This window comes from Engystomops pustulosus, chromosome 1, assembly GCF_040894005.1.
Source record: "Engystomops pustulosus chromosome 1, aEngPut4.maternal, whole genome shotgun sequence".
Lineage (NCBI taxonomy): Eukaryota > Metazoa > Chordata > Amphibia > Anura > Leptodactylidae > Engystomops > Engystomops pustulosus.
In genome coordinates, this window is record NC_092411.1 from 28434288 (window position 1) to 28456582 (window position 22295).

Consider the following 22295-nt stretch of genomic DNA (forward strand, 5'->3'; position numbering starts at 1 on the left):
CCGCCATCTTATTTACAGGGTCCAAGATGAATGTGACTGCACAGAAGCCTGGAACTTGGTATATATTTGGTGTTTGCTGGATAACATATGGGAGGAGTTCACCTTCTTCTTCCCGGTGCTTGTAAGTGCGTGTCTTGCGACACAATTCTAAATGTTAAATCTTGCGCGTTGTCCGAATCCGTCGGGTTATACGATGGCACGCCCCCCCCATTTCTGTTGCGTGCAAGCCGGCGCCGATGTACTGAAATCCGATCACGTGGGACAAAATCGGAAAACGAAAATCGTCGGGAAACCCAACGAAAATGACCCTATGTACATAATGGACCAGTAGTAAGGCGATTATACTGATACAGATTTGAGGTATGAAACGTGCAAATTGTTAAGCTCTGTACATGGAAAAATTAAAAAGTTATACTTTTGTGAAGGTGGAGAGTGAAAAATGAAAACCCCAAAAGATTGGCCAGAGTCAAGATATTGAGACAATATGAAGTGTGGTGTACCTTAAAGAGGACCTTTCACCCTCAAAAATGGCACTAGGAGGTGTTACTAAAGTAAGCAGCTCCTAGTGCTTAAACAAACACAACAGTGTTACACCGCTAGCGTTATCCAAAAACCTCCGATATCGCTAACAAACATTGCGGCGCTGTACATTATAAGCGGTTTTAAAGTGGTCCGGCGTATTCATGAGGGGGCAGGATTGGGGGCGGGATTAGGGGGCGGTGACTGACGTATAATGCGCGGCAGTCACTGCTGGCCTATGGAGTGGGCGGGGAGGTCCGGGGAAGAGGCAGCGTTTGTAGTGTACAGCGCAGCAGTGTTAGCATTATCGGAGGTTTCGGATAACGCTATCATTGTAACAATGCTGCATTTGTTTTAGCACTAGGAGCTGACAGGTCCTCTTTAAAATCAGAATTGCTGCTGTTATGGAATAGGTCAAGGGGTCTTACAGTCCCCTGTTTTGCTGATCACAGGTTGCTGGGCAGAACATGGGACCCCCATAATTATACTTGTATCCCCTATCCAACTAGATCAAACTCATTTACAGCTGATATTTGCTCAAAACTTTCCATGATCTAGACATAAAAGTGACTCGCTTGCCTTCCTTCATGATAGCCTGCACCAACTCCCATCCCCCTCTTGCCTCCCTCTCTGATCTCTGCCCCTAAGTAAAGCCTGCAAGACAGTGTACAATAGTAATGTATAATGGCAGCTGGGAATGCTGCTCTCCTTATGTGCTGCTTGTGTGACTTGTTTTCCAGGGCAGAGTCAACAAAAACCTAACTGTGATTCAAAGTTATACAAGCAATACCCGGGTTACGTACAAGATAGGGTCTGTAGGTTTGTTCTTGAGTTGAATGTGTATGTAAGTCGGAACTGTATATTTTATAATTGTAACTCCAGAGAAATTTTTTTGGTCTCTGTGACAATTGGATTTTATAAATGTTGGGTTGTCATAAGAACCAGGATTAACAATAAAATTTAATTGTAGACACCTGTGATAAATGTTACAGCTGATCATTGTAGCCTGGGGCTAAAGTACAGTAAGTTACCAACATCCAGAGGTCCGTTTGTAACTAGGGGTTGTCTGTAAGTTGGGTGTTCTTAAGTAGGGGACCGCCTGTAGTAAATAGCAAATTGAATCCAAAAATAACACCTAGTCATCTCCTGTGTCCCCCTTCCTATAAACCAGTGATGGCTAACCTATGGCACTGGTGCCAGAGGTGGCACTCAGAGCCCTTTCTGTGGGCACTCAGGCCATCACCAGAGATGACTCCAGGTATCTTCCTGCAGTCCCAGACAGCCCAGGACTTGCTGTGCATAGAGGTATTTTAAGTGACAGTTCTACCTGGGACTATTTTCTGCTTCATTGGTGTCCTCAGGGGCTGGTATCAATGAAAACTGTGACAGAGAAGGGAGTATAAATCACAAATTAAATTTCTGTGTTGGCACTTTGCGATAAATAAGCGGGTCTTTGTTGAAGTTTGGGCACTCGGTCTCTAAAAGGTTTGCCATCACTGCTATAAACTGTAAGCTCTTGGGAGCAGGGGCCTCTCTCCTATTGTGTCATATGACCATGTTATTACTCTTTTGTTGCATATGTCCCCCATGATCTGTACAGCGCTGTGGACTATGTTGGTGCTATAGAAATAAAGATTATTGTTATATTACACCTTTGGTGCCAGTCATCCTGCCATGGTGTAATACAAAGGTATAGCTCATACACTACAATAGTGAGCTTATCTGCAGTGCACACAGTAATGCCATGGTAATAGCTGGGCACAGCCTATACAGACAAGCCTTGGCATGAAAGGTTGGCACTGGTGCTTTGCTTTTTTAACAAGTTTCTCTACAAATACCCATTTACTAGTAGAATAGCCCGTGAATTACTTTTTTCATGTAGATTTTGTAACATTCTACACGTTCTGCGCTTGTTACAATGTAACAAGTTATTGCAAATATTTGATATCATACAGTAAATGTTTACATAACTTTTACACAACGTTTTGCCATTCAGAACCTTAGTAAAATTTGGAGACATGGTGATACTGTACAGGCCCAGCTTCCACCCCAACCAAAAAAAAAAAAAAAAATTCTGATGAGTTGTTTATCACATTTCTAAAAACTAATAGCAAACTCTGCAGTTCTCAGTCTCTTCTTCCTCAAAATCTTGGACACAACAAGAATGTAAGGTCACAGCTCCTTACCCAGGATGGAGCATACCATTGTTCTACAGGGGGGAGTCATATACGCTACTTCATGTTTGGATCCCCTATAGAAGAGGTATGTGTTTTAGTTGCCCTCTTGTAACATGGGTTAAGGTCTCAGTAGGGTGTAGGTGTCTGGGGGTTACTTTGTATCCTTCTTTTGTACTTTTAAGTCATTTCTTTTTCCTGGATCCTCCCCTTTAAGCAGTCGTGGACTCTTGATCCTTTGTGCAGGCTGATAAACAACCTCTGTATATATAGGGTTTGCAGTAGAGTTCTGCAGATCAGTGCAGAGGACCAAGGGCAGAGTAAGATATTATATTCCATATTGTGTATTCCATGTAATCTGTGTACAAGGCTCCTCTCTGCTATGCTGCTTCCCTCTAAAACTGATTTAATATTGTTTTTGTAACTTTTTGCAGCTGTGTAGTCAGGCACAGGGTGACATGTGTCAAACACCCAAATCTTCTCTGCTGCATCTTTTCATTCTAACTAACTCTGCCCTATCTATATGGCAAACTCAACTCTGCATACAGCGAATTCAGCCCTGCTACATATGTAGAGTTGTACAACGCCTCGACTGCTGCGGGTGATATTGTGCAAATTCCATATGCTACAAGGATGTTATTGCTAAAAATACACAGAGGGGCAAGTGTGTATATATATTTATAGAAATATTATATATATAAGCTACCTCTATATGTAAAGCCTCCTATATATTCTATATAATCTCTCTCTCTAATATATATTCTATATAAGCTTCCTCTCTCTATATATAGCCTCTTATATAAATATTCTATATATAGCCTCTCATATATAGTCTGTATAAGCTACCTCTCTCTATATATAGCCTCTTATATAAATATTCTATATATAGCCTCTCATATATACTCTGTATAAGCTACCTCTATCCAATGGCATAAGATTACCATGCGTTCTCGTGTATAGCGGTATTGTTTACACACTCTATGGCCCTATTCTATAGGGAGGCATGTATAGTGATGAAACTTTTGCAGTAGAAGTCAGATATTTTAGTTCAATATAAAAACGTTTCAATTACTAGAATAATGTATATCATATAACGTATAAAGATCTAACAATAAGATGGGCAGGTATTTGCTGTTATAGGCACACAGTTTCATAAACCGGAGACCTACTTTTAACTGTGTAGCAGAAATATGATATGAACTTATTATTATAGAAGGTCCTCGTCCTATTTTTTTTTTAATATAGTACATAGTTATATATCCATACTCCCTTACCATTCAGATTCACATGTCTCTCTTAGTCTATGGAAAGCTGGGTGACCAGGGCCATCATTTGAGGGTGCAAAGGGTGTGGTCATACCCAATTCTAGGAGATGTAGCGTTCCCATATGTTGTACCTTCACCGATATTATAAATAATACCGTGCATGATAGTTACAGATTCTGCACTGGGGCTCAGCAGCTTCAATTTATGCCTCTGGCTGTGACGTCTTCTACTATAGGTTCACACTCATATTTTGTATTTTTAACATACGGAGGTGACTGTGCATTACACGAACGTGAGATCTCTCCAGTCCTGTATTTCCATCTTGTATGAATTTGTATATACATGACGATTTTCATCTATATGTGCACATATATCACCATATCCATATAAAATACGGTGGGCTGGTAGATGATAGATGGCTCACTATTGGCTGGATGACAGAATGCACCTCCCACTGGTTCTGGATACTGTACATGTAAACGGCTGTATACAGTGCACAGCCATATGCAGTACGTATACAACCCGTATCTTATACGTTACGATAGACTTCTATGGGGCATACAAAATGGAAATACATGAGAAAATAGGACATGCTCTATATATTTAAATGGCTTTATCGCCCATTGAAATGAATGGGGCTGTATGCTACCCGTATATACATTAGTTTTCATACTTTCGCAGCCTTTGCTAATAGCTGGTAATACTCTAATTATACATCTTTAACTAGAAGTTATTATCACCTAGACTAGGGGCAGGGTTACATCACCATGTATGGTAATCTTATGTTATTACACTTTCTATAGCCGGGAGCTTAGACTGGGCCAAAGAAATTAGTATTGCGGAGCTTGAAATTATGTGTATATCGGGTTTGGATCTGGCAGTAAAGTCATGTGATAATAGCTCATGCAGAAAGAACAGGGCGTCATGTTACTTGGCTTAGAACAATAGAATAGATTTACCTGGGTAAACAGTACCCTGTGTTCTACATGAATGGGCGTTGGCCCGTAAAATCCTAATATTTTAGGTAAATAGAAGTTCTTAAAACGTCTTTCTGTCAGGTTAATCAAATAAATCTGTGCTTCTTAGTTGTATAATGATACAGAACCAGGAGGTGCCTGACTAGAAATCTGTGCTGAGCTGCCCCTCTGTTATTCCTCCTGGAAATGTTCAATGATCTCATTGTACGGTGGTTTATACCATTTAACACGCTAATGTTTATCCCTACACATTTTGCATTGTTTGTACTGATTTTACATGACTGAACGTGTGAATACAAACGAAAAGTTGAAAAGTTGCAGAAAAGGTGTTTCCAGAAGGAATAACAGAGGGACTTTACAATATATTTTTTTTCCATAGGGAAAAAGTCATGTAAAAAAATTTGTTTATATTAACCATGAAACGTTTATTATTATTGCAGGTAAAGCCCAACCATGTGGAAGGGCTTTGCTCTTGCCCTGGCTCTCTGTCTTCTCCCTTGGGGAGGGGCAGAGAGCCAGGGTCACCATGCACTGTGCAAGAAGCCGCCAGACTGGAAGATTGGCGCCCAGAGTCCTATGCTGGATGCAGATGGATCAGTCACCGTTGTGGCGCTCCTCTCAGCAAGCTGATACTTGTGCCACATGCAGGCTTCCAGGTGAGACATTGCTTCTGGTGTGGGCAGTGCTGGGTCTGGCAGTGCACAATAGCCGGGTGCACCGATGTATGATAAATCCACCCATCAAGGGCCTAACTTGAGGGGGCGCAGAGGGTGCGGTCGCAACCGGGCCCAAGAGGCTTTGGGGGCCCTTATGGTGTCACTTTCCCATATGAGAAGACTATTACTATAATCTATACATTATAGTCGGGGGCCTGGCACAAACTTTGCACTGGGGCCCATCAGCTTCAAGTTATGCCACTTCCCCCCCATAGTTTACAAAACCGGATTTCACAGCATACTTTCCATGAATAAAGTATCCCACAGGCACCTTTCCACCAGAGGAGTCTCATCAGAAATTTATATCTCTCTCTGTTTCAGTTTGGAAGACCTGCAGGTGAAACTGGAGAATGAAAGCTACATGAACGTGTCCTTCATTGTGGTCAATCACCAAGGGGAAGATTCCAGAGCCAAATACCATGACCTGAAGAGACTGGTCCCTGAGAACATTCCCGTTTATCAACAAGATGAGGGCCAGGCGGACGTCTGGACTCTGCTGAACGGGAGAAAAAATGATTTTTTCATTTACGATAGGTGGGTCCATCTGTACAATGTCTCTCTCTATAGTGACCCCTTCCCTTGGTGTGTACATCATCTTAGTTACCTGTGCTGGGATGTCAGGATTGTCATGTCCTCAGTGTGGGCTGCCCCAAAACAGTAAAGGTACAATACAGAAACTTCTTAAACAGCAGATTTTTGTGACCATTATCCATCTATATAGCGCCATCATATTCCATGGCGCTTTACATATCATAGGGGACATATAGAAATAAAATACTACAGTCATATAGAACAATAGGAGTGAGGGTCCTGCTCGCAAGAGCTTACACTCTATGAGGATCTTAGGAATAGTAATATATGGTCATTGGCTGTTGTAAAAGTATTGATTACCCAAACATGGAATGATATCCATGGATATTGCAGTGAGGATAGAATAGCCTGTGTATAGTGCAGGGGGCGTCAGATTCAGGACTTCTGGCGCACATATGAATCTGGTGCTCCCTTCACTGTCTCAACAGAGTGCACCACTTTTTTTTTGGTGCACCTTTCACATAGGGCGAGCTACACACTTCTGTCAGACATTGCATGATAAATCTGGCGCACACTTCGACTGAGCACCGGATCGCCCCCTTCAGTGCAGAAATTTGTGGCACATGATGACTAGTGCAGCCGCAACACAAATCGCTTTTGTGCGACACAAATGTGGTGCGGACACTTCTTATATACATGTGCAAGGAGTTTGCAAAGAAAAGAATGTGCAGAATCCGACAGAAAACTGGCGCACAGCCCTAAGTAAATGTGCCCCCTTATTTTACATGGCAGCCACCCTTAGGGAAACATAGGGGAAAAAAAATGTAAGGATTCTCCCAAATGGTGAGATAAGTTTTTCTTTTTCCTTCTTCAGGTGTGGACGACTGATGAGACACATAGGGCTTCCCTTTGCGTTCCTGCAATTCCATTATGTTGAAGATGCCATAAAGCAGGTGTACTGTGACAGCACTTGTGGGGAATGTGAACATGAGGTAATTTCATGCAATTTGCTAATTTTGGGGGAAACTATTAAGTTTACATATTTTACTGCCGGAAAAAAGCAGAAGATATAATATACATCCAGAAGTTTTCTATGAAGATACAACCTTAATGCATTTTTCTTCTATTATAACGTGGAAATTTCCATGGATAATTGAGACTTATAATATCCAAGCACTGTCAATGGGAAGTAAGGACTGGAGGTTCTTTGTTGTCAAACTCTAACCATATGTGAGAACTAAAAAAAAAACCGCTTTGGCCAGAGTCTTGAAGTGATGGTTGCCAGCAATATTTCACTTCCCAGCAACCACCATTCCAGAGATTCTTCACTAGGCCACAGCTAAAGGCATATTTTTTCATTCAACAAGTAAGAGAAAGAAAAAGTTGGCACTAACCAATCCACACCAATCCATTCTTTACTTCATCCATAAAGTCCAGCGAAAACAACAGGAGAGAAAAGCAGATCAGGAGCGTGCACTATAGGCATGAGCTATCCCGGTGCTGACAGAAAGAAGTACTAGATTAGTGTGAAAAGACTCATTGCCTGTTGTTTTTGCTGGATTTTATGGATGAAATAAAGGAATAACTTTTTATGGATTGGTGGGTGACAACTTTTTCATTCTTCTACTTGTTGAATGGATCTTGCTTGATCATAGAGCTCCTCCTGCCTATCATCTGTTTTGGCCCTTCATCGGAATAGGCATAAACAATAAATAATCTATCATGTGAGATATATATATTATATGTGTGTAAATGCATCTACTACCTCTACTTCACATGGTGGTAGACATGGAAAGTACACAATGGGGGTCATTTACTAAGGGCCCGATTCGCGTTTCCCCGACGTGTTACCCGAATATTTCCGTTTTGCGCCGATTTCCCCTGTATTGCCCCGGGATTTTGGCGCACGCGATCGGATTGTGGCGCATTGGCGCCGGCATGCACGCGTCGGAAATCGGGGGGCGTGGCCGAACAGTAACCCGACGGATTTGGAAAAACCGCCGCATTAAAAAAAAAAATTGGTCGCACGGGCCACACTCACATGCACCACGATGAAGACGATGAACGGGACGCAGGACCTTCATGAATCGCCGGAAGACCCGAACGCTCGTCAGAGAAGCCGCCGCTGGAACGCGAATGGACCGGGTAAATAAATGTGCCCCAATGTTCTTCTCCAAGGTCCTTGAAGACGGGGTGTCTCTCCGAGGTCCTTACAACTCCTCGAATAACTTCTTTAGAAAATAAACTCATACCTATAACTACATGATTGTGCATCTTTTGTTACTAGCTGTATTAATAATGTTCATTTTTCTAGATTCCCAGTGATGTGTGCAAGAAAGAAGAGACTCCAACAGAGGCAAAGACGGACGAAGAGCCAGGGGAGACAATCCAACATCCCAGCAATCCTGGCAAACATCACCAGGAGAAAGAGGCTGTGGCAGAAGATTCTAACAGGCCAAATGTCCATGCTCACAAAAAGCACCACCATCACCACCACCATGGCCACCACAAGGCCGAGGGGTGTCAGACGCTCCAAGACAGGGTCGCAGAACGAGCCGGTCAAGAGGGAAAGGTGGTAGATGTGCCCGATAGAGCAGCTGAGGTAGAGGGCCAGAATCTAGAGAAAAAGCTCTGAAAGTTGAAGAGCTGACGAAAGCAGTATCTCTGAGATTGGGAAGAGGAGTCAGGAAAGGTCTCAAACAGCTGATGATGACACTGCAGACAGCTGTCTCATGAGGCAGCAAGGAATGGAGTCACTTGACAGTGCAAGGAGCTTCTTCCAGCTTCCTGCAGGTGACAAGAGCTCCTGGTAGACAGAGTGTCAGAATCCTGACAGTGACGTCTGCCACCAGCTGAATGACAAAAAGCAAATGCAGGCCAACCTGACGCCAAGCTCGCCTCCGCAACAGAGCACCGCGTTGCCTGACAGTGATCCAAGGAGACAGGGAACTGACAGTGACAGGAACAGTGCAGGATTCATGAGTAAGCTGCTAATAAAGTCATCTCAATGTCCCTGCTGTGCATCTCCAATCTCTGGTCCTTAAGACCTCCCCCGAGGAGTGGACATTTCATCACCAACAGAAATGTAGAACAGAGCTGGGCAATCTATAGATCATCCTTTCTTCAGGAACTTCAGATTTTGGCAAAATTTGCTAGATCTCTGGGTACCTTTTGCATTGGTGATCTCTAGGGTGCCCAAGTTGGGGGCATATTGCAGGCCACTACTGTAGAGTTTCTGTCTCCTAAAATCACGAAGGGAGACCTGTTTTCTGCTTCTGAGGCCGACAATGGACTGCAGTGCGGTTTGTTGTTTAACCCTTGGGCATTTAGCAGGTCATCCCCGAAGAAGTAACATCAAACCTGGAATGCAGCTCAAGTATCTAGCCTCTCTTTTTCACATCCTTAAATTGTGGTTGCATCCATGAAGACTGAAGCATAAACTACGAAATAGGGGCTTCCGTCGGATGCTCGCAACCACGATAGGATGTAGAGCCAGGGAAGAAAACAAACTTTTTGAGTCTCAATTTTTTTTTTCCATAGTAAACCTAAGTCTAGTAAGCTCTAGTAAGTTTTAAGCTCCAGCTTTCTAACCAGACATCACCCAATAAGCTACACTTCCTACTCTCAATCTATCAATAGTGTGCAATAGTAAAATATTCATGTGATTTGTGTTGGCTTGATGGCATCTCATAGACTAAGGCTTCTGGTTTTAGATCATAGAAGGTTTTATTTGAGGAACCCGGCTTTGATAGAAGACGTTGTAAATTAATGATGGTTTATAGGGAAATTAACTCCTAGTGAACCAGAACAAACTTTTATAACAATACTATGAAGAAGGTTTTGTTGTATGTTACAAGAAGATGTCCGATGTCTGAAAAGAAGCACAATAAAGGATTATATACACTTTGGTTTCCTTGTGTTTGTGGCCCTGGGATCCTCATCATACGGGAGAAAAAGGGAACTCTGTAGCCTGAGTCTTAAAAATAAAACATGAAAAAAACATTAACCCTGTGTTGCATGGTCCAGTCACTGTACTGACATATAGGTGGAGGAGACTTCTGCACATCTGCATATATACGAAGGTCATTAGAGTTTGTGCAGCTCCACTTCTTACCAGAATAGATTTAAGGGGGTTTTCCCACAAAAGAAAATTCTCACATTTCAATCCCTTAGTAATGTTAACACAATGATAATTTAACCCCTTACTTTACAATGTTTCTCACAGTCTTATTACTCTTTTAGCTGCTATCACTCCCTAGACTGCTCAGTGCACAATCCCAGAGTGTGGGCAAGGCCTCTCTAAGCAGGCACATTATTATCTAGTTCTATGGGGTGACAATGTGGTTACATTATCAGGGTACAGGTGTATATTCATCACACTGACACATAGAAAGAGAGATGAGACAGATCAGAGATGCATGAGATCCATTAGATGCCTATTACAGAGAGGCATGACAGAGGCTGACAGACTTTCACACTGTTACACTGTCAGCACTGCTACATCTCACACATATGTGCCTGCCTCCCCCTTCCCCTGGATCACTTATTTCCATTGACTATTTACCTAGAAAGACGGAAACGTCATTAAAAGTGCTCTGTCCGTGTATAATGCTGGGTGCGACACATTCATTAAGATTGTGCGCCATAAATCCTGAATCTGTAGCTTCCCTGCACTGGCCAACAGAGTTCACCAACTTTTTTGTGGTGCACCTTTAACATTTAACAGACTTTGCATGTTAAATACAGCGCTCGGTCCAACTGAGCGCCAGAACGCCCACTGATTTGTGTCATATGGAAGTCTGCGCTGCTGCGGCACAAAAGGGTCAACACTTGTGCAACACAGTCCCAGCGTAGACACTCCTTAGATACCTGTGCAAGCCACATTCACCTAAAACAATGTGCAAAGTCCGACAGGAAATGTGTCGGAAATCCCTTAGTATATGTGCCCCATTGTGTTTGACTTGATGCTCCATTCATTTTGGATACAACCATCTTGATCATGGTGGTCCTAGTGGCCGAATCCTGACCATCAGAACATCCTGAGAAGTTATTTAGTCATATTTTTCTATGAGAGAAAAAACTATATCCAGACATTGGTTGAAACTAAAGTCTAATTTAATGATATTCTGCACAAATCCCCTGTCACCTAAGCTGAGAGAAACTTTAAAAAATCCTATAAGACAACATTATCCCTGTACTTGACCATCTTCAGAATCGCTTCCTCTTCAGACGAGAGTCTGATCCGCAGCTCAGCCGCTTCTCTAAATCTTTAATTGTGTTGCGGAGACTTTCAATCTCCTTGTTCTTTTCTTCTTGCAGATGCTGTAATTTCTGTAAGAAGATAAACAGATGTGAGATGCGGCATGAATAGAAATGCATAGTCCAATCACGGATCATAATAACTCCATTATTTATATAGCGCACACAGATTACGCAGCGCTGCACAGAACTTGCCAGATCAGTCCCTGTCCCCAATGGGGCTTACAATCTAATCATCCTACCAGTATGTTTTGGAGGAAACCCAAGGACAACCCATGCAAACACAGAGGGAACATACAAACTCTTTGCAGATGTTGACCCTGTGACTTGAACCCAAGTCCCCAGCGCTGCAAGACTGCAATGTTAACCACTAAGCCACCGTGCTGTTCAAGTGTGTCCGTAACAGTGTGATCGTCATAACTGACACAGCGTTTATTAGGTTTGTATGTTGTTGCTGCTGGTCATTATTAAAAGGGATTTTTGCAAAAATTTTGACATTTCTAGCCAACCCATCAATTTCAGATTAGAGGGGGGGGTTCTCACCCCAGAATCACCACCAATCAGGTATGGAGCTAGGAGTACAGACTGACTTAGTGACAGCTACAGCAGTACTCACCACTGCTCTTACCTTCCCTACCCAGTGCAATTTGTCACTAAAGAAGGTCCAGACAGGACCAAAACGTTACAGACACTGGGTACAATTGGTAAGTTTTTTGTTTCAGGAATTTTTCCCCAGGATCACCTTTAGGAACGGGTCTATTGTAGCTATATGTCTTACTGCTGAATCTAATCTCATACCTGAATATTACGATGTTGGCATGTACAGTTAACCAAACACATATGAATCCAATTTGTGAATATGATGAAATCCGATAAAATGTGCACGAAAACATGGAAAACATGGAAAAACATGCAGGAAACAAAACTAGCAGAAAAAGATAACTTTTTGCAGAAGTGGCCATGAAGTACCTATCACTTATTAACCAGACCAGAGCTATAAGAAATCATTGTGCACACATTATTTTGCAAGTCTTGAACTGATATCGAGCTAAACCAACCTTGAGGACACTCTGACATCTGACATGTCAAATGTCAAATGTTTCTCCACCGCTTCAAGAAGATTTATCATAAAATTTCTAATAAATATATATGGTCCATTTCTGTTATTGGGGGATTATACTGAAACTTTTACAGACACCTGAATGGAAAATGTTCCTAGTTATGCAGTAGTGTGCAAACATTAAGCACATCAGGAAATACACCCTTGTTGCTTCCTTAAAGGGAATCTATTAGTTAAACTGACCCACACTATATAAAGACACATTTGAAAACAGTACAACTATCCCTATATTGTTCTTCCCCATGCCATGCACAATAGCTCCAAAGAAAAGAAGAGGATCAGACTCATATGGGGTCATTTGCATAGATGGTGAGTCCACAGTGAGTTCGTAACATGGACTCACCATTTATACAAATGACCCTATATGAGTCTGATCCTCTTCTTTCCTTGGAGCTGAGGTGCATATTCATGCTCTCCCAGCTCAGCCATGCCTTCAGCTTCCTGATTCACTTGGCTTAGCTACCTCATTCCCCCCTCCCTCAGGAATGAGAGAGACATTGGGGCATATTTATCATGCGCTGGCATATGATTGCACCGCCACTGTATTTTCGCAGCGCTATTCATCAAGAGGCTTCTGCCTGGAGCACCGGCTACCAGGGGGCGCCAGTGGCCTTCATTCCCCAACTTCAACAATCTTCTGCTGGGATCATTACTAGTACTCGCTAGGTACATAGGATGGGACTGCCCCCTGCCTCTTCTTACATTGAGGTAACGGACTCTATGTACAAGGGAGAATCAGCCTGAGAGCAGCGCTCCCTGCGATCAGCCAATGAGAAGTTACCATCGCAAAGGCAGATTTGGTATTTATGCTATGGGAGGTGATGTGTGAATTGGTGCAAGTCTCCAATGAAAGGGGCACAGTTCATTTCGGTCGGGTTTCCTGACTTTTTACCGTTTTGCCCTGAATTGCCCAGGGTTTTTGGTGCACGCAATAGGATTCCGGCTCCGGCTTGCATGCAACATAAATCGGGGGGCGTGGACATCGGGTAATCCGACTGATTTGGACAAACCGCGGAATTTAAAAACGAAATTTTGTCGAAAGATCAGCCCTCACATGCATCAGGAACAAGAAGGTGAACTCCGGCGGACCTCAGAGGGGGAAGCGACACATGCAGGAAATTGGACACACGATCTTAGTGAATCGCGGCAGCTCCGAATCCTTGTCGGACAGCGCACAGCCGGGATCACGACAGGATGGGTAAGTAAATGTGCCCCAATGTATATCATACACCATTTGTATTATACAAGGGGCCACAGTGTATATAATACACCATTTGTATTATACAAGGGGCCACAGTGTATATAATACACCATTTGTATTATATAAGGGGGCACAGTGTATATAATACACCATGGCCCACATTTACTAAGGTGCTTGCACCAGTTTTCTGACGGACTTTGCATTTTCTTTTCAGTGCAAACTACGTGCACATGTCTGCAGAACATATGTGTTGCACACAACCATTTTGTGTCGCAGCTGCACTTTTCTTCATGCAACCCAAATTTCCTGCACTAAGGGGGTGTTCCAGTGCACAGCCGGACTGTGCGCTAGATTTAACAGGGAAAGTCCAACAGAATTGTGTCACACTCCCCATGTTAAAGGTGCACCAAAAAAAGTTGGTGCACTCTGTCAGAGTAGTGCGAGGGGTGCCAGATTCATTAATAACGTGCGCCAGAAATTCTGAATCCGGCGCCCTCTGCACTATACACAGGGAAACTACTGTATATAGTAATGACTGCACTGTTCTTAGTAAATGTGGGCCCATGTGTATTACACAAGTGGGCACAATATATGTAATAGACCATGGGGCACATTTACTAAAAACAGTACAGTGTGCAGTCTTCCGGTGTATAGTGCAGGGTGCGCCAGATGTGGTGCGGACACTTCTAAAATACATGTGCAAGCATTTTACACACGAAAGAAAACTGGCGCAAGGTCCTAAGTAAATGTTCCCCAATGTGTATAATACAAGGGGCACGGTATATATAACACAACATGTGGAAAAAAGCTAGAAAATTGGAGCAGAACTTGCACAGGTCAATCATGGGTGCAATTCTTCAAAAGCGGCTGATCCAGACGCATCAAAAGTTTTTCTTTATTCCACCATTCTCTACTATATCTTTCTGGTATAATACACCATCAGGCACATTTACTAAGGGACCGCGGACCGCATTTCCGTCAGGTTTCCCGACTATTTCTGATTTGTGCCGCATTTAACAGGGGTTTTTGGCGCACGCGATCGGATTTTGGCACAATCGCGCCGACTTTCATGCGACACATCTGGGGCGTGGCTTTTGGACAACCCGACTCATTCGGACTGAGCGCGGGATTTAAAATTCAAATTGTGTCGCAAGACAATGCACTCACACACCGGGAAGAAGAAGGTGAACTCAGGCAGACCTCAGCGGGGAAGCTACACATGCAGGATATCGGGCTTACAATGTTAGTGAATCGCGCAGGACTTCATCCATGTCGGACAACGAACCTCGGGGATCGCGACAGGGCCGGATAAGTAAATGTGCCCCCATGTGTATTATACAAGGGAGCACAGTGCATATAACTTAACAACAGGGGGCAGGTTGTGTACAATGTTACTACATGGGGCACCATATGTTTAATATAAATACAGGGGGGCGCATTATGTATAATATAGCTATGGGGGGCACAGTGTATTTGCTATGATGAAATAATACATACTGTTCCCCCTGTAGTTTTATTATACAGACCAAGCCCCTCTGTAGTTTTATCATACATACTGGAGTTTGGTTCTGGGGGGATTGTTTATGTCATAATTGTTATTAATCTAGAGGGAAATGTATATATTGTAATAATTCCAGGTGGGGGTTGGGTGCATATTTAGGTTCACCCTGTTTAATAAATTACCTAGAAACCGCCCTGGGAGAGATTTTCTATGGGTAAATGGGTGACATTTCACATAAAAGAGGGAATTCTAGAATGACCGTCATCTCTTGATACTTCAATGGTGCTTCAGGTGAAATGTGCTCACAGCCTGGAGAGCATTAAATAAAAATGGGATTATTCAGTGACAACAACTCTTATAACCCTTAAAAGCCTCCTACCCGCTCCCAAATCCTCTCTAACGTTTTATTCTTGTCAACCAGGGACAATGTTTATTATCCTCTTGAGCAGCAGTGATATTATCTATACTTAGGCTACATTCACATGAACGCATATGTCTGGATGGGTGACTCCTCCCCTCTCCATAGCGACGTATGCTTCACGGCAGTACAAACGGGGACATATGTTCTATCTTTTCCCCAGATACGGCAGAACACGCATGTGGCACCCTATCGCTCCGTGCCCCTATTGCTGTATAATGAGACATATACACTCACCGGCTACTTTATTAGGTACACCATGCTAGTAACGGGTTGGACCCCCTTTTGCCTTCAGAACTGCCTCAATTCTTCGTGGCATAGATTCAACAAGGTGCTGGAAGCATTTCCCAGAGATTTTGCTCAATTGGTACCAAGGGGCCCAAAGAGTGCCAAGAAAATATTCCCCACACCATGACACCACCACCACCAGCCTGAACCGTTGATACAAGGCAGGATGGATCCATGCTTTCATGTTGTTGACGCCAAATTCTGACCCTACCATCCGAATGTTGCAGCAGAAATCGAGACTCATCAGACCAGGCAACGTTTTTCCAATCTTCTACTGTCCAATTTCTCAGTTTCCTGTTCTTAGCTGAAAGGAGTGGCACCCGGTGTGGTCTTCTGCTGCTGTAGCCCATCTGCCTCAAAGTTCGACGTACTGTGAGTTCAGAGATGCTCTTCTGCCTACCTTGGTTGTAACGGGTGGCGATTTGAGTCACTGTTGCCTTTCTATCAGCTCGAACCAGTCTGCCCATTCTCCTCTGACCTCTGGCATCAACAAGGCATTTCCGCCCACAGAACTGCCGCTCACTGGATGTTTTTTCTTTTTCGGACCATTCTCTGTAAACCCTAGAGATGGTTGTGCGTGAAAATCCCAGTAGATCAGCAGTTTCTGAAATACTCAGACCAGCCCTTCTGGCACCAACAACCATGCCACGTTCAAAGGCATCAAATCACCTTTCTTCCCCATACTGATGCTCGGTGTGAACTGCAGGAGATTGTCTTGACCATGTCTACATGCCTAAATGCACTGAGTTGCCGCCATTTGATTGGCTGATTAGAAATTAAGTGTTAACGAGCAGTTGGACAGGTATACCTAATAAAGTGGCCGGTGAGTGTATATGTCCCATGTATTGTCGTGTGAATACAGCCTTAATATGTACAGTACATTTTGGTCTCAATGCTCCAGAACTCACTGGAAGAAATTTTTAATAACTTTTTTAATGATGTATTCATTATTTTTTGATGTACACCAAAGGTAAGTTATGGCTGTCATGTAACTTTGGGTTACATACATTGTAAAATTACTGCTCAAAATGTAAAATATTAACCCGTGAGAAGACCAAGGATATTGTTAGCAGCCAATTGGATAATCTTAGTGGTGGTAAAATACAGTAAGTAGTGAAGGACTTTGCCCTATACCATGGGATGAGACCTGTCTAGGGGTGAAGGCAGTGGTGCTAAGAATAAATTGGTCATTCCGAACTAAAATCACACATTGACCCTAAAGATGAAATTTGTCTTAGGGGAAAAAAATTGCAGAAAACCTAACTTATGATCCTTTCCATTCACATTCAGCTGGCATTCTGGGAAAACACTGCCACCTAGTGGACAAAATATCACAGAATCAAGCGTACTATGAGATCTTTTTTTTTTGCTCGGCCCCTTCATTTGCAAAAGAAAAATGGATAAAACATAAAAATGTTCAGTGGAGTGAGCAAACCGGAACAGCCCTCAAAAACAGATAATACAGGCAGAAAGAGACAAATACATGAATCTTTTTAAGGTATTCCATGGGCACATTACACAGAACCCAGACTAGAGCTGATAAAATAGTTTTGTTCATGTGCACAAGCCAATCCAGCCCACACATACAGCTATGTATCTCTGTCTTAGCTATTGAAGTTTCCAATCTGATTCCTAGTCCACAATTGTCCCATCATGCTTCTCTCATTACTACCTGTCCGATTGTCTCCTCCCTCTAATTCCTGTTTCCCTAAATCTTAAGCATCTTTCCCCATCATGTCCATTGAACTTTGGACATTTGTGAACATTGTCATATTTCCCCTGTATGAAGTGAGCACTTATTTGATTTTACATAAAGGGTTAATGAACATTAATCTAAAGTGTTTTGTTATATACATTCTGATTATTATTACTGTATCTGTATAGACTAGTAGAAAGAGTTCATGAACATTGAGAGACATTTCTGACTATGTATCTCTAACTAAAGAGAAGTTTTCCACGGCTATAGTAGAGATTGCTTTACAAAAGAAAAAAAAAAAAGACTTGTTTACCGGAAAAGCAGACAGCCTGATCTTTTGAATGACAGGTCCTGTCTGGAAAGTTGTTTACACTTTAGAAACTTGCTGCCGTACAATATTATGCAGACTCAATGAAAGTCTATGGTAAATGCTTTGTCATTGTTTCTGCTGAAATGTAACCACTCCTCCCCTGGTAGAAGGTATATAAGGAGAATAGTCCCAGTAACTAGTGTCTTGCAGTGAGGATACAGATCTTTAAAGAGAAGTCTGTCAGTCTACTGGAGCAACCAAAAGAAGAAGCTGAGATGGGGATACTCGGGCCATATGATCAGGGTATCAGGCTCCTGAGAAAGAGAGGTACAGCTAGCCCAGGCCTTTCCTCAGCATAGAGCCGTTCTTCTGATAAGGAGGCAGCCTTGTGGTCCAGCATGGCTCTCACATGGCTTGTATCCTCTCCTGTATATAATCCCCTCACATGGCTTGTGTCCTCTCCTGTATATAACACCTCACATGGCTTGTATCCTCTCCTGTATATAACCCCCTCACATGGCTTGTATCCTCTCCTGTATATAACCCACTCACATGGCTTGTATCCTCTCCTGTATATAACCCCTCACATGGCTTGTGTCCTCTCCTGTATATAACCTCCTCACATGGCTTGTATCCTCTCCTGTATATAACGCCCTCACATGGCCTGTGTCCTCTCCTGTATATAACCCCCTCACATGGCTTGTATCCTCTCCTGTATATAACCCCTCACATGGCTTGTATCCTCTCCTGTATATACCCCCTCAAATGGCTTGTATCCTCTCCTGTATATAACCCCTCACATGGCTTGTGTCCTCTCCTGTATATAACCTCCTCACATGGCTTGTATCCTCTCCTGTATATAACCCCCTCACATGGCCTGTGTCCTCTCCTGTATATAACCCCCTCACATGGCTTGTATCCTCTCCTGTATATAACCCCTCACATGGCTTGTATACTCTCCTGTATATAACCCCTCACATGGCTTGTATCCTCTCCTGTATATAACCCCCTCACATGGCTTGTGTCCTCTCCTGTATATAACCCCTCACATGGCTTGTATCCTCTCCTGTATATAATCCCCTTACATGGCTTGTGTCCTCTCCTGTATATAACCCCTCACATGGCTTGTGTAAACTCCTGTATATAACCCCTCACATGGCATGTATCCTCTCCTGTATAAAATCCCCTCACATGGCTTGTATCCTCTCCTGTATATAATCCCCTTACATGGCTTGTATCCTCTCCTGTATATAATCCCTCACATGGCTTGTATCCTCTCTTGTATATAATCCCCTCACATAGCTTGTATCCTTCCCTGCATATAACCCCTCACATGGCTTGTATCCTCTCCTGTATATAACCCTTCACATGGCTTGTATCCTCTCCTGTATATAACCCCTCACATGGCTTGTATCCTCTCCTCTTTATAACCCCTCACATGGCTTGTATCCTCTCCTGTATATAACCCCCTCCCATGGCTTGTATCCTCTCCTGTATATAACCCCTCACATGGCTTGTATCCTCTCCTGTATATAACCCACTCACATGGCTTGTATCCTCTCCTGTATATAATCCCCTCACATGGCTTGTATCCACTCCTGTATATAACCCCTCACATGGCTTGTATCCTCTCCTGTATATAACCCCTCACATGGCTTGTATCCTCTCCTGTATATAACCCCCTCACATGGCTTGTATCCTCTCCTGTATATAACCCTTCACATGGCTTGTATCCTCTCCTGTATATAACCCCTCACATGGCTTGTATCCTCTCCTCGTTATAACCCCTCACATGGCTTGTATCCTCTCCTGTATATAACCCCCTCACATGGCTTGTATCCTCTCCTGTATATAACCCCTCACATGGCTTGTGTCCTCTCCTTTATATAACCCCTCACATGGCTTGTGTCCTCTCCTGTATATAACCCCCTCACATGGCTTGTGTCCTCTCCTGCATATAACCCCTCACATGGCTTGTGTCCTCTCCTGTATATAACCCATCACATGGCTTGAATCCTCTCCTGTATATAACCCCTCACATGGCTTGTATCATCTCCTGTATATAACCCCCTCACATGGCGTGTATCCTCCCCTGTATATAATCCCCTCACATGGCTTGTATCCTCTCCTGTATATAACCCCTTTACATGGCTTGTATCCTCCCCTGTATATAACCCCCTCACATGGCTTGTATCCTCTCCTGTATATAACCCCTCACATGGCTTGTGTCCTCTCCTGTATATAACCCCCTCACATGGCTTGTGTCCACTCCTATATATAACCCCTCACATGGCTTGTATCCACTCCTGTATATAACCCCCTCACATGGCTTGTATCCTCTCCTGTATATAACCCCTCACATGGCTTGTGTTCTCTCCTATATATAACCCTTCAGATGGCTTGTGTCCTCTCCTGTATATAACCCCTCACATGGCTTGTATCCTCTCCTGTATATAACCCCTCACATGGCTTGTGTCCTCTCCTGTATATAACCCCTCACATGGCTTGTGTCCTCTCCTGTATATAACCCCCTCACATGGCATGTGTCCTCTCCTGTATATAACCCCCTCACATGGCTTGTATCCTCTCCTGTATATAACCCCTCACATGGCTTGTGTCCTCTCCTGTATATAACCCCTCACATGGCTTGTGTCCTCTCCTGTATATAACCCCTCACATGGCTTGTATCCTCTCCTGTATATAACCCTCTTACATGGCTTGTATCCTCTCCTGTATATAACCCCCTCACATGGCTTGTATCCTCTCCTGTATATAACCTATCACATGGCTTGTATCCTCTCCTGTATATAACCCCCTCACATGGCTTGTGTCCACTCCTGTATATAACCCCTCACATGGCTTTTATCCTCTCCTGTATATAACCCTCTTACATGGCTTGTATCCTCTCCTGTATATAACCCCTCACATAGCTTGTATCCTCTCCTGTATATAACCCCTCACATAGCTTGTGTCCTCTCCTGTATATAACCCCTCACATAGCTTGTGTCCTCTCCTGTATATAACCCCTCACATGGCTTGTGTCCTCTCCTGTATATAACCCCCTCACATGGCTTGTGTCCTCTCCTCTATATAACCCCCTCACATGGCTTGTGTCCACTCCTGTATATAACCCCTCACATGGCTTTTATCCTCTCCTGTATATAACCCTCTTACATGGCTTGTATCCTCTCCTGTATATACCCCCTCAAATGGCTTGTATCCTCTCCTGTATATAACCCCCTCACATGGCTTGTGTCCACTCCTGTATATAACCCCTCACATGGCTTGTATCCTCTCCTGTATATAACCCTCTTACATGGCTTGTGTCCTCTCCTGTATATAACCCCTCACATGGCTTGTATCCTCTCCTGTATATAACCCCCTCACATGGCTTGTATCCTCTCCTGTATATAACCCACTCACATGGCTTGTATCCTCTCCTGTATATAACCCCTCACATGGCTTGTGTCCTCTCCTGTATATAACCTCCTCACATGGCTTGTATCCTCTCCTGTATATAACGCCCTCACATGGCCTGTGTCCTCTCCTGTATATAACCCCCTCACATGGCTTGTATCCTCTCCTGTATATAACCCCTCACATGGCTTGTATCCTCTCCTGTATATACCCCCTCAAATGGCTTGTATCCTCTCCTGTATATAACCCCTCACATGGCTTGTGTCCTCTCCTGTATATAACCTCCTCACATGGCTTGTATCCTCTCCTGTATATAACCCCCTCACATGGCCTGTGTCCTCTCCTGTATATAACCCCCTCACATGGCTTGTATCCTCTCCTGTATATAACCCCTCACATGGCTTGTATACTCTCCTGTATATAACCCCTCACATGGCTTGTATCCTCTCCTGTATATAACCCCCTCACATGGCTTGTGTCCTCTCCTGTATATAACCCCTCACATGGCTTGTATCCTCTCCTGTATATAATCCCCTTACATGGCTTGTGTCCTCTCCTGTATATAACCCCTCACATGGCTTGTGTAAACTCCTGTATATAACCCCTCACATGGCATGTATCCTCTCCTGTATAAAATCCCCTCACATGGCTTGTATCCTCTCCTGTATATAATCCCCTTACATGGCTTGTATCCTCTCCTGTATATAATCCCTCACATGGCTTGTATCCTCTCTTGTATATAATCCCCTCACATAGCTTGTATCCTTCCCTGCATATAACCCCTCACATGGCTTGTATCCTCTCCTGTATATAACCCTTCACATGGCTTGTATCCTCTCCTGTATATAACCCCTCACATGGCTTGTATCCTCTCCTCTTTATAACCCCTCACATGGCTTGTAT

General features: G+C 43.4%; 2 protein-coding genes across 3 annotated transcripts in view; one reads left to right on the top strand and one right to left on the bottom strand.

Moving 5' to 3' along the window:
- The first annotated feature begins 2893 nt into the window (after positions 1–2893).
- SELENOP (selenoprotein P) lies at positions 2894–10085 on the top strand. The gene is made up of 5 exons (XM_072136666.1): positions 2894–3013; positions 5376–5591; positions 5973–6185; positions 7057–7174; positions 8497–10085. Exons 2-5 carry the CDS (start codon positions 5389–5391, stop codon positions 8815–8817), a joined length of 855 nt encoding a protein of 284 aa, XP_071992767.1. The 5' UTR covers positions 2894–3013; positions 5376–5388; the 3' UTR covers positions 8818–10085.
- A 1190-nt stretch (positions 10086–11275) lies between these two features.
- The window catches only part of CCDC152 (coiled-coil domain containing 152), a 42075-nt gene continuing 31055 nt past the window's right edge, over positions 11276–22295 (bottom strand). For both annotated transcript variants that reach the window (XM_072114765.1, XM_072114701.1), the window contains exon 9: positions 11276–11513. In XM_072114765.1, the coding sequence (XP_071970866.1) occupies positions 11391–11513 (123 nt within the window). In that variant the 3' untranslated portion in view covers positions 11276–11390. The remainder of the gene's footprint in view (positions 11514–22295) is intronic.